This window comes from Eucyclogobius newberryi, unplaced genomic scaffold, assembly GCF_026437365.1.
Source record: "Eucyclogobius newberryi isolate DKJ021-1_F unplaced genomic scaffold, fEucNew1.0.hap1 SCAF_2, whole genome shotgun sequence".
NCBI lineage: Eukaryota > Metazoa > Chordata > Actinopteri > Gobiiformes > Gobiidae > Eucyclogobius > Eucyclogobius newberryi.
Genome location: NW_027315834.1, coordinates 11,658,466 through 11,670,949, shown reverse-complemented (window position 1 = coordinate 11,670,949; position 12,484 = coordinate 11,658,466). Strand labels below are relative to the sequence as shown.

General features: G+C 41.6%; 1 protein-coding gene across 1 annotated transcript in view; it reads right to left on the bottom strand.

Annotated features, from left to right (window-relative positions):
• ppp2r2ab (protein phosphatase 2, regulatory subunit B, alpha b) overlaps nt 1-12,484 on the bottom strand; it is a 32,728-nt gene that overhangs the window by 14,113 nt on the left and 6,131 nt on the right. The window contains exons 3-6 of the mRNA XM_072453570.1: nt 10,848-10,945; nt 9,550-9,715; nt 8,280-8,392; nt 7,507-7,684 (exon numbers count right to left, since the gene is read on the bottom strand). Coding sequence (XP_072309671.1) covers nt 7,507-7,684; nt 8,280-8,392; nt 9,550-9,715; nt 10,848-10,945 — 555 coding nt within the window. The remainder of the gene's footprint in view (nt 1-7,506; nt 7,685-8,279; nt 8,393-9,549; nt 9,716-10,847; nt 10,946-12,484) is intronic.

The window sequence follows — 12,484 nt, the reverse complement described above, 5'->3', positions numbered from 1 at the left end:
TGCTAGTAGTAGTAGTAGTGCTAGTAGTAGTAGTAGTAGTAGTAGTGCTAGTAGTAGTAGTAGTAGTAGTAGTGCTAGTAGTAGTAGTAGTAGTAGTAGTGCTAGTAGTAGTAGTTGTAGTAGTAGTAGTAGTAGTAGTAGTTGTAGTAGTAGTGCTGCTGCTAGTAGTAGTAGTAGTGCTGCTGCTAGTAGTAGTAGTAGTGCTGCTGCTAGTAGTAGTAGTAGTGCTGCTGCTAGTAGTAGTAGTAGTGCTGCTGCTAGTAGTAGTAGTAGTGCTGCTGCTGCTAGTAGTAGTAGTAGTGCTGCTGCTGCTAGTAGTAGTAGTAGTGCTGCTGCTAGTAGTAGTAGTAGTGCTGCTGCTAGTAGTAGTAGTAGTGCTGCTGCTGCTAGTAGTAGTAGTAGTAGTAGTAGTAGTAGTAGTAGTAGTGTTGCTGCTAGTAGTAGTAGTAGTAGTAGTGCTGCTGCTAGTAGTAGTAGTAGTAGTAGTGCTGCTGCTAGTAGTAGTAGTAGTAGTAGTAGTGCTGCTGCTAGTAGTAGTAGTAGTAGTAGTAGTAGTAGTAGTAGTAGTAGTAGTAGTAGTAGTAGTAGTAGTAGTAGTAGTAGTAGTAGTAGTGCTGCTGCTAGTAGTAGTGCTGCTGCTAGTAGTAGTAGTAGTGCTGCTGCTAGTAGTAGTAGTAGTAGTAGTGCTGCTGCTAGTAGTAGTAGTAGTAGTAGTAGTAGTGCTGCTGCTAGTAGTAGTAGTAGTAGTGCTGCTGCTAGTAGTAGTAGTAGTAGTAGTGCTGCTGCTGCTAGTAGTAGTAGTAGTAGTAGTACTGCTGCTAGTAGTAGTAGTGCTGCTGCTAGTAGTAGTAGTAGTAGTGCTGCTGCTAGTAGTAGTAGTAGTAGTAGTGCTGCTGCTAGTAGTAGTAGTAGTAGTGCTGCTGCTAGTAGTAGTAGTAGTAGTGCTGCTGCTAGTAGTAGTAGTAGTAGTAGTAGTAGTAGTAGTAGTAGTAGTGCTGCTGCTAGTAGTAGTAGTAGTGCTGCTGCTAGTAGTAGTAGTAGTAGTAGTAGTAGTGCTGCTGCTAGTAGTAGTAGTAGTAGTAGTGCTGCTGCTAGTAGTAGTAGTAGTAGTAGTGCTGCTGCTAGTAGTAGTAGTAGTAGTAGTAGTAGTAGTGCTGCTGCTAGTAGTAGTAGTAGTAGTAGTAGTAGTGCTGCTGCTAGTAGTAGTAGTAGTAGTAGTAGTACTGCTGCTAGTAGTAGTAGTAGTAGTAGTAGTAGTAGTAGTACTGCTGCTAGTAGTAGTAGTGCTGCTGCTAGTAGTAGTAGTAGTGCTGCTGCTAGTAGTAGTAGTAGTAGTAGTGCTGCTGCTAGTAGTAGTAGTAGTAGTAGTAGTAGTAGTGCTGCTGCTAGTAGTAGTAGTAGTAGTAGTAGTAGTAGTGCTGCTGCTAGTAGTAGTAGTAGTGCTGCTGCTAGTAGTAGTAGTAGTGCTGCTGCTAGTAGTAGTAGTAGTAGTAGTAGTGCTGCTGCTAGTAGTAGTAGTAGTAGTAGTAGTAGTAGTAGTAGTAGTAGTAGTAGTAGTAGTAGTGCTGCTGCTGCTAGTAGTAGTAGTAGTAGTAGTAGTAGTGCTGCTGCTGCTAGTAGTAGTAGTAGTAGTAGTAGTAGTAGTAGTAGTAGTAGTAGTAGTAGTGCTGCTGCTAGTAGTAGTAGTAGTAGTAGTAGTAGTAGTAGTAGTAGTGCTGCTGCTAGTAGTAGTAGTAGTAGTAGTGCTGCTGCTAGTAGTAGTAGTAGTAGTAGTAGTGCTGCTGCTAGTAGTAGTAGTAGTAGTAGTAGTAGTAGTGCTGCTGCTAGTAGTAGTAGTAGTAGTAGTAGTGCTGCTGCTAGTAGTAGTAGTAGTAGTAGTAGTAGTGCTGCTGCTGCTGCTGCTGCTGCTAGTAGTAGTAGTAGTAGTAGTAGTAGTGCTGCTGCTAGTAGTAGTAGTAGTAGTAGTAGTAGTGCTGCTGCTAGTAGTAGTAGTAGTAGTAGTAGTAGTAGTAGTGCTGCTGCTGCTAGTAGTAGTAGTAGTAGTAGTAGTAGTAGTAGTAGTGCTGCTGCTGCTGCTAGTAGTAGTAGTAGTAGTAGTGCTGCTGCTGCTAGTAGTAGTAGTAGTAGTAGTAGTAGTGCTGCTGCTGCTAGTAGTAGTAGTAGTAGTGCTGCTGCTAGTAGTAGTAGTAGTAGTAGTAGTAGTAGTAGTAGTAGTAGTAGTAGTGCTGCTGCTGCTGCTAGTAGTAGTAGTAGTAGTAGTAGTAGTAGTAGTAGTGCTGCTAGTAGTAGTAGTAGTAGTAGTAGTAGTAGTAGTAGTAGTAGTAGTGCTGCTGCTGCTAGTAGTAGTAGTAGTAGTAGTAGTAGTAGTAGTGCTGCTGCTGCTAGTAGTAGTAGTAGTAGTAGTGCTGCTGCTGCTAGTAGTAGTAGTGCTAGTAGTGCTAGTAGTAGTAGTGCTAGTAGTGCTAGTAGTAGTAGTGCTAGTAGTAGTAGTAGTAGTAGTAGTAGTGCTAGTAGTGCTAGTAGTAGTGGTGCTAGTAGTAGTAGTAGTAGTAGTGCTAGTAGTAGTAGTGCTAGTAGTAGTAGTGCTAGTAGTAGTAGTGCTAGTAGTGCTAGTAGTAGTAGTGCTAGTAGTGCTAGTAGTAGTAGTAGTGCTAGTAGTGCTAGTAGTAGTAGTAGTGCTAGTAGTAGTAGTAGTAGTAGTGCTAGTAGTAGTAGTAGTAGTAGTGCTAGTAGTAGTAGTAGTAGTAGTAGTGCTAGTAGTAGTAGTAGTAGTAGTAGTAGTAGTAGTAGTTGTAGTAGTAGTAGTAGTAGTAGTAGTTGTAGTAGTAGTGCTGCTGCTAGTAGTAGTAGTAGTGCTGCTGCTAGTAGTAGTAGTAGTGCTGCTGCTAGTAGTAGTAGTAGTGCTGCTGCTAGTAGTAGTAGTAGTGCTGCTGCTGCTAGTAGTAGTAGTAGTGCTGCTGCTGCTAGTAGTAGTAGTAGTGCTGCTGCTAGTAGTAGTAGTAGTAGTGCTGCTGCTAGTAGTAGTAGTAGTGCTGCTGCTGCTAGTAGTAGTAGTAGTAGTAGTAGTAGTAGTAGTAGTAGTGTTGCTGCTAGTAGTAGTAGTAGTAGTAGTGCTGCTGCTAGTAGTAGTAGTAGTAGTAGTGCTGCTAGTAGTAGTAGTAGTAGTAGTAGTGCTGCTGCTAGTAGTAGTAGTAGTAGTAGTAGTAGTAGTAGTAGTAGTAGTAGTAGTGCTGCTGCTAGTAGTAGTGCTGCTGCTAGTAGTAGTAGTAGTGCTGCTGCTAGTAGTAGTAGTAGTAGTAGTGCTGCTGCTAGTAGTAGTAGTAGTAGTAGTAGTGCTGCTGCTAGTAGTAGTAGTAGTAGTGCTGCTGCTAGTAGTAGTAGTAGTAGTAGTGCTGCTGCTGCTAGTAGTAGTAGTAGTAGTAGTACTGCTGCTAGTAGTAGTAGTGCTGCTGCTAGTAGTAGTAGTAGTAGTACTGCTGCTAGTAGTAGTAGTAGTAGTAGTGCTGCTGCTAGTAGTAGTAGTAGTAGTAGTGCTGCTGCTAGTAGTAGTAGTAGTAGTGCTGCTGCTAGTAGTAGTAGTAGTAGTGCTGCTGCTAGTAGTAGTAGTAGTAGTAGTAGTAGTAGTAGTAGTAGTAGTAGTGCTGCTGCTAGTAGTAGTAGTAGTGCTGCTGCTAGTAGTAGTAGTAGTAGTAGTAGTGCTGCTGCTAGTAGTAGTAGTAGTAGTAGTGCTGCTGCTAGTAGTAGTAGTAGTAGTAGTGCTGCTGCTAGTAGTAGTAGTAGTAGTAGTAGTAGTAGTGCTGCTGCTAGTAGTAGTAGTAGTAGTAGTAGTAGTGCTGCTGCTAGTAGTAGTAGTAGTACTGCTGCTAGTAGTAGTAGTAGTAGTAGTAGTAGTAGTAGTACTGCTGCTAGTAGTAGTAGTAGTAGTAGTGCTGCTGCTAGTAGTAGTAGTAGTGCTGCTGCTAGTAGTAGTAGTAGTAGTAGTGCTGCTGCTAGTAGTAGTAGTAGTAGTAGTAGTAGTAGTAGTGCTGCTGCTAGTAGTAGTAGTAGTAGTAGTAGTAGTAGTGCTGCTGCTAGTAGTAGTAGTAGTGCTGCTGCTAGTAGTAGTAGTAGTGCTGCTGCTAGTAGTAGTAGTAGTAGTAGTAGTGCTGCTGCTAGTAGTAGTAGTAGTAGTAGTAGTAGTAGTAGTAGTAGTAGTAGTAGTAGTAGTAGTAGTAGTAGTGCTGCTGCTGCTAGTAGTAGTAGTAGTAGTAGTAGTAGTAGTAGTGCTGCTGCTGCTGCTGCTGCTAGTAGTAGTAGTAGTAGTAGTAGTAGTAGTAGTAGTAGTAGTAGTAGTAGTAGTAGTGCTGCTGCTAGTAGTAGTAGTAGTAGTAGTAGTAGTAGTAGTAGTAGTAGTGCTGCTGCTAGTAGTAGTAGTAGTAGTAGTGCTGCTGCTAGTAGTAGTAGTAGTAGTAGTAGTGCTGCTGCTAGTAGTAGTAGTAGTAGTAGTGCTGCTGCTAGTAGTAGTAGTAGTAGTAGTAGTAGTAGTGCTGCTGCTAGTAGTAGTAGTAGTAGTAGTAGTAGTGCTGCTGCTAGTAGTAGTAGTAGTAGTAGTAGTAGTAGTGCTGCTGCTGCTGCTAGTAGTAGTAGTAGTAGTAGTAGTAGTAGTAGTGCTGCTAGTAGTAGCAGTAGTAGTAGTGCTGCTAGTAGTAGTAGTAGTAGTAGTAGTAGTAGTAGTAGTAGTAGTAGTAGTAGTAGTAGTAGTAGTAGTAGTAGTGCTGCTAGTAGTAGCAGTAGTAGTAGTGCTGCTAGTAGTAGTAGTAGTAGTAGTAGTGCTGCTGCTAGTAGTAGTAGTAGTAGTAGTAGTGCTGCTGCTAGTAGTAGTAGTAGTAGTAGTAGTGCTGCTGCTAGTAGTAGTAGTAGTAGTAGTGCTGCTGCTAGTAGTAGTAGTAGTAGTAGTAGTGCTGCTGCTAGTAGTAGTAGTGCTGCTGCTAGTAGTAGTAGTAGTAGTGCTGCTGCTAGTAGTAGTAGTAGTAGTAGTGCTGCTGCTAGTAGTAGTAGTAGTAGTAGTAGTGCTGCTGCTAGTAGTAGTAGTAGTAGTAGTGCTGCTGCTAGTAGTAGTAGTAGTAGTAGTAGTAGTGCTGCTGCTAGTAGTAGTAGTAGTAGTAGTAGTAGTGCTGCTGCTGCTGCTAGTAGTAGTAGTAGTAGTAGTAGTAGTAGTAGTAGTAGTAGTAGTAGTAGTGCTGCTGCTAGTAGTAGTAGTAGTAGTAGTAGTGCTGCTGCTAGTAGTAGTAGTAGTAGTAGTGCTGCTAGTAGTAGTAGTAGTAGTAGTGCTGCTAGTAGTAGTAGTAGTAGTAGTAGTAGTAGTAGTAGTAGTAGTAGTAGTAGTAGTAGTAGTAGTGCTGCTGCTAGTAGTAGTAGTAGTAGTAGTGCTGCTGCTAGTAGTAGTAGTAGTAGTAGTAGTAGTGCTGCTGCTAGTAGTAGTAGTAGTAGTAGTAGTAGTAGTAGTAGTAGTAGTAGTAGTAGTGCTGCTAGTAGTAGTAGTAGTAGTAGTAGTGCTGCTGCTAGTAGTAGTAGTAGTAGTAGTAGTGCTGCTGCTAGTAGTAGTAGTAGTAGTAGTGCTGCTGCTAGTAGTAGTAGTAGTAGTAGTGCTGCTGCTAGTAGTAGTAGTAGTAGTAGTAGTGCTGCTGCTAGTAGTAGTAGTGCTGCTGCTAGTAGTAGTAGTAGTAGTGCTGCTGCTAGTAGTAGTAGTAGTAGTAGTAGTGCTGCTGCTAGTAGTAGTAGTAGTGCTGCTGCTAGTAGTAGTAGTAGTAGTGCTGCTGCTAGTAGTAGTAGTAGTGCTGCTGCTAGTAGTAGTAGTAGTAGTAGTAGTGCTGCTGCTAGTAGTAGTAGTAGTAGTAGTAGTAGTGCTGCTGCTGCTAGTAGTAGTAGTAGTAGTAGTGCTGCTGCTAGTAGTAGTACTGCTGCTGCTAGTAGTAGTAGTAGTAGTAGTAGTAGTAGTAGTGCTGCTGCTAGTAGTAGTAGTAGTAGTAGTAGTAGTGCTGCTGCTAGTAGTAGTAGTAGTAGTAGTAGTAGTGCTGCTGCTAGTAGTAGTAGTAGTAGTGCTGCTGCTGCTAGTAGTAGTAGTAGTAGTAGTGCTGCTGCTAGTAGTAGTAGTAGTAGTAGTGCTGCTAGTAGTAGTAGTAGTAGTAGTAGTAGTGCTGCTGCTAGTAGTAGTAGTAGTAGTAGTAGTGCTGCTGCTAGTAGTAGTAGTAGTAGTGCTGCTGCTAGTAGTAGTAGTAGTAGTAGTAGTGCTGCTAGTAGTAGTAGTAGTAGTAGTAGTAGTAGTGCTGCTAGTAGTAGTAGTAGTAGTAGTAGTAGTAGTAGTAGTGCTGCTGCTAGTAGTAGTAGTAGTAGTAGTGCTGCTGCCAGTAGTAGTAGTAGTGCTGCTGCTAGTAGTAGTAGTAGTGCTGCTGCTAGTAGTAGTAGTAGTAGTAGTAGTGCTGCTGCTAGTAGTAGTAGTAGTAGTAGTAGTGCTGCTGCTGCTAGTAGTAGTAGTAGTAGTGCTGCTGCTAGTAGTAGTAGTAGTAGTGCTGCTAGTAGCAGCAGCAGTAGCAGCAGCAGCAGCAGCAGCAGCAGCAGCAGCAGCAGCAGCAGCAGCAGCAGTAGTAGTAGTGCTGCTGCTAGTAGTAGTAGTAGTAGTAGTAGTAGTGCTGCTGCTAGTAGTAGTAGTAGTGCTGCTAGTAGCAGTAGCAGCAGCAGCAGCAGCAGCAGCAGCAGCAGCAGCAGCAGCAGCAGCAGTAGTAGTGCTGCTGCTAGTAGTAGTAGTAGTAGTAGTAGTAGTAGTAGTAGTAGTGCTGCTGCTGCTAGTAGTAGTAGTAGTGCTGCTAGTAGCAGCAGCAGCAGCAGCAGCAGCAGCAGCAGCAGCAGCAGCAGCAGCAGCAGCAGTAGTAGTGCTGCTGCTAGTAGTAGTAGTAGTAGTAGTAGTAGTAGTAGTAGTAGTGCTGCTGCTGCTAGTAGTAGTAGTAGTGCTGCTAGTAGCAGCAGCAGCAGCAGCAGCAGCAGCAGCAGCAGCAGCAGCAGCAGCAGCAGCAGCAGCAGCAGCAGCAGTAGCAGTAGTAGTAGTAGTAGTAGTACAAGTGATGCTGCAACACACATCCAAAAGGCCCGATTCAGCTGGAGCTTGTGATAAAGTGATATTAGCAGTGTGTCTCCGTCTCCGTGCCTGGCTCAAGGGCTTTGCTACATCATCCAGACACAAAATATCTAAAATTGTCCCTGAATAAATGTTTTAACCACAAGGCCAATCACAGTCATTCACAATCTTTTTTTAAAGAGTTTGTGGCGCTGTGAGATGTGGCTAAAGCTATACAGTAAACCAGAAACAACTTCTGGTTTATTTTCAGCCTCAACGCCACATTAAAAAAAAAAAAAATTCAATTACATGGGTGCTGTGCATCCATAAACAGCTGTCGTTTATGTGCACAAACTCTGATTTTAAAGAGCCTGTAACAGGTAAAGATATCTGCCCCATGTGCGTTAGAAGGATACTGAAGCTGCGGTCGGTGATCTCCAGGTGCCACAGGTTGATCCTCAGGTCGTCCGCGGACAGATACGTCTCGTTGTCGCTGTTCACCGAGATGGAGTTGATGTGGTAAGTGTGAGCGTTGGCGAACACCCTTCGGGGACTGGCCTCCACCATCAGATCCATCGGAATCAACACTGGGACCTGGGAAATAACCACAAACGGCGACGGTCAAACGGGAGACGGCATTACCTTTCTAGTCATTCGAGTGTGAGAAAGTCGCCTGTGCTTTTTTTACCGACTGAATTCAGCATTGATTATTGCGTCTTTGTTAAATGTCTGTCAAATGAATCACAAAAGTGCAGAAATGGCACCTTCTACTCTTATTTCTTTTTTTCCATGGCCTTTTTAACTATAAACAATACACTTGATATAAACATTAAGCATAACTTCCAAATATCATCTAAATTACGATGCAATACCCACTTCTAATTCAGAAAAAGTTCAATTTATCAGCCCGTTTTGCAGGGATAGATGACATGTAGAAGTCAACATTTGTGTGCAACGCAAAAAATAAAAATAAAAAATGCCGACAAAGAAAGACTACAATTGCAAAAAAAGAAGTAACTCAAATTCAACATTCATCTGCTCCACATTACGCAATTCATGTCGTCTCTAAATAGAGTAGAGTCTGTGGCGGTCTAAATATAGTGGAATAGAAAAGCTTGGGGGCTTCTGGCTGTAACGCACACCGGCATAAAGTGTAAAGTGTAACATGTAAAGCACAAGTGGGCCGTACCTGCAGTTTGGTGATGGAGTTGGGGTCTTTGTATCGACCGTCCTCCTCTTTCAGGTTGTAGCCCTCCGGCCGCTTGTCCCGCTCGCTGATTTTCCACAGTTTAATAGTCTTATCTGCAAAATGACAAACAATAATTAAACACACACAGAAATCCATATACATTTAAAGGAGGCGTATAAATTCATTTTGTTGGTACTTCACATTGAACTATAACACGAGTAGATCATCGTTTATTTTTGATACGTCTCCTTTAAAACTTGCAGTGGTGTGGTTTAGAGCTGTAATCCTTCAGTCGTTTAGTTGATTAAGCGATCGATGGCGTCTTAGTCGACCAACATTTTGATTAGTCGACTAATTACTTTATTTAGATTAAAAGGATTTATATGGGACAACAGCAAAAAGGAATAGATATGGTGTGAGTCATGATAATAATCTAATTTATATATCTCTAAATTGTAGTCTTTTGAGTGCAGACTGGGTTAGATACAAGGAAATACAAGATTTTCTGTAGTCGACTAGTTTGATATAATTTGGGTCAAATATACAAGTTGGCAATTGACAAATCTGCTTCGAGAACGTGTCAGCAACTGCAATGGTGAAAAACAAGACGGACAAACATAAAAACATATGAATCAACCTCGAGCTGGGCGATACGGTGATGAAAATCTAACTGATTGTCACTCCTGTGACGAGCTGCCGTTTTGCTGATATCGCCATATTGTGATTCACATTTTTTCTACTTAATGCAGCCAAAAACACACTTTAATTTAGCCCGTGTACGGTTCTGACAGCTGGATTTACCCCATCACAGTTAAAGAGGGTGCAGCCGCTCGCTCTAGCAGATTAGTCGCCAAAAGCAGCCGTTGGTGTGGGAGCGAGACCGCGCTCTGCGTCCGACTGCAGGCCGTTTTATTGTCCGAACACCAGGAAGTGCACCGTTAGCATGCTTGTCGTCGATAGCTTTAGCAGTCGCTAGCCGCATAAAGTGGTGAAAAGTGCTTCTAAACTCATTGCGGTGAATAATTTGGATGCTAAGAATGCATTAAGTGGGCTAGTTCTGTTTATCACAATTTCAAAGACAAAGAAATCCTTTAAAGTTGATAGCAGATTCAATAGATGACTTTATTTACCTCGTTAAAAAGGCATCAGAAAAATATATATATTGTAAATCAAATCTAAATTGTGCTCTGGTTTCAAGTAAATTGTGATATTAGTTGGTTATATCGCCCCAAACCCAGTTCGAACTCTAGTAGAGAAGAGCTGGTCTTACCATTAGTGGACAAAAGGAACTGGGCGGCGTTCTTCTGAGGAAGCCAGCGGATTTTGTTGATCTTTTCCTCGATCTCCAAACTCTTCAAGTAGTCGAACTCGGGCTCGTGGCTCTGGAAAGTGCTGTAAACGTTGTACTCGCTCCGGAACTGAGGCGGGTTTTTGTTCTGCGCAAGCACAAAAGATGGGATGGTTAAGAGCGCAGCACACGCTTCGGCCCGAGGGCCCGGTTTGATCAACAGAACAAAAACACAGAAATGGACCGCTTCCATCTGTGGGAAACGAGTCAGAAGGTCTATAAGGCAGTGTGAAGTGTGTCTGTTCTTCTAAAACACTCAGAACCCCGGGACCTCCACCGATGAGAGATGGACCAGAATATTGAAAATTTTAAAATAATTATTGACACTAAATAAACACGTGGTAAAACGTTACCATTGAAAGTTAAAGTTATTGTGATATAAAAGGCCACATAAAAATCACTACACATGAAGTTGTTCTTTTTGGGGTCAAGACTGAATAGAAAATACATAATTTTGCTTCTACAATATTCATAGTTATTAGTTCTTACGATTATATTGTGATGGGAATAGTCACGATTCCTCATTAACCGAATAATCAAAACCCAAAATTAAATTTGTCAAAACAATACTTAAACAGGAGACATGCTGTGCGTTTTCAAGGTGCTTAAAGTGCCCATGACGACTCATTGTACTGAAATGTAGTTGAATTTTGACAAAAAAATCTTTAGGTGTATAATTTATTAATTTATTTATAATTTACTTACCCAGCAACCACTGGGCAAAAACTCATCCAATGTCACATTTTTTTTTATTTGAATAAAAATATGAGCCTATAATCCAACAAACCTAACAAATCCTCAAAGTTTAAGCTAATTTAACTAAAAGTGAGATTTAGGGAATTATAATAATAATAATACAAATTTACAAATAAGTTATAGCTTTTCTTTTTCCTTTTAAATGCAAACAAATGTCAACCGGGTCCGATCACATCCAATTGTAATGGGTTCATTTTTCATATACTCACAGTAGGTACAGCAAAGTGGGCGGGGATAGGTGGTAGGTGAAAATGGGACAACACAGAATTATTCAAACATGCAGGAATCAAACAAAACACAACTTTGAGCAAACGAACGATGAGGAAACACTATCGTGACAACATTAAACGGTCATTTAAGCGGATTTTACGCAACACGTCCCCCTTTATTACGAACATATGAACTTTGTGAAATGACGACATTGAGGCTCGATTCGTAGAAGACCCCGTCAGCGCTGCGGTTACCTCCGTCTCCTGCTGGAAGATCACCACGCGTCCTCCTTTGTCGCCGGTGGCCAGCAGCTCGCCCGTGTGGTTGAACTCCACCGTGGAGATGATGTCCGCTGTCAACACACAACCGTAAACCGTCAGAGCCATTCGCCGCGGAAACGATAAACAAATACGGCGTTGATCCTAATCCCGCCGCCGTCCTGTGAGTGCGGCGGGTAACCTACTTTCTCCTCTTGGGCCGCTGGATTTGTAAACCGGGTTCTGTGCGCGACGTTTAACTCTTTGACATCCGGTGGAGCAGAAGGACAATGGACCGGACAGTTAAATGAGCCCGGGGGTCCGAGAAGGGGGTCACACAGACCGGGCCCCACGCTCCAGTTTCACCAGCACGTAGTTATGAATCGTGTATTCTACGTCATAGGCCCTTAGTCAATGAGTCGGGCCATGGTGACTTGGTCGATCAAATGTTTTTATTTAGATATAGAAGATTTAGAAGGATTTATTGATCTATTATATTGATGCAAACCAGCAAAAGAAGGTTTAACATTAAGTAGGAGTTTAATCAGCCTTTTAACAGATAATAAACACACTTTTGACACACATTTTTCCATGATCACTGCAGGGCTGTAGCGCTTTAGTTGTTTAGTCGATTAATCGGTCGACAGTGGCAAACTTTGAAAGTAGTCGCTGTGTTATTTTATTTGGATTAAAAAGGGATTTCTGTTGGATAATAACGAAAAGGAGAAGTTACAAAGTGATTTTGGAATGGATTATGGAGTTTAGTCCAATTCATATTTCTCCAACATATAAATACACCGTTTACTTGTACTTGTGTATGAAATAAAATAACGTTTTTGCATGAACTTGTAGTCTTTTGAGTGCAGTCATCTTTCATCAAGCCAATAATCTGTTTTCCCTTCGACTTTTAATTCTTGGAAATGTTTTTTTTTTTTCATTTAAATGGATTATTAAAAGGGTCTGAAACACTAAATGAAATCATGGTGAAATCACAATGTTTTCACTGTATTTACTATTTTTTTTACTCATACACGTCTTTCTGCATTTCTCCTTGCACAACACTATTTCTTTCCATTAATACAAAATAAACAGACTTGAACAAACAAACAACAAGAAAAATCCCTCAGTATTTCTTGAGCGCATCAAATCAGAACATATTTAATTTAAAGAAAAGTCAGAAAACCCACACTCTGCAGTATTCCTGTGTTTCGCTCTAATAAGTCAGCATATTTTAGACTTTTACGCAGCTGACTTAGGCTTTAGACCACAACATGTTTAGTAAAAACACAGAGCGTGGCGGTGACGCGGGACACGAGAAAAGCCCTGCAGATAAAAGCTGGTTGTAACGTAACACCGCTCGCTCTTCTCACGTCAGCGACTGTTTGGAGCAGAGAACAGTGTAAACACAACAATTCCACAAAAAGCTCCTGTGACGGAAGAGAGAAGAGTTTCTACAGACCTTTTCTCATCATTTCGATAGTGAAAGCTGCTTTTTGTTGGATCTGTACATTTGTCATTCGGATTTTGGGGATGTCACGATATCAACTTTTGTGTAACAATTCTTGTGAGAGAAAAAAAGTCACAATTTAAAAATAATTTGCGATTTATTGTGACTAAACAAGAGTGAAATCATT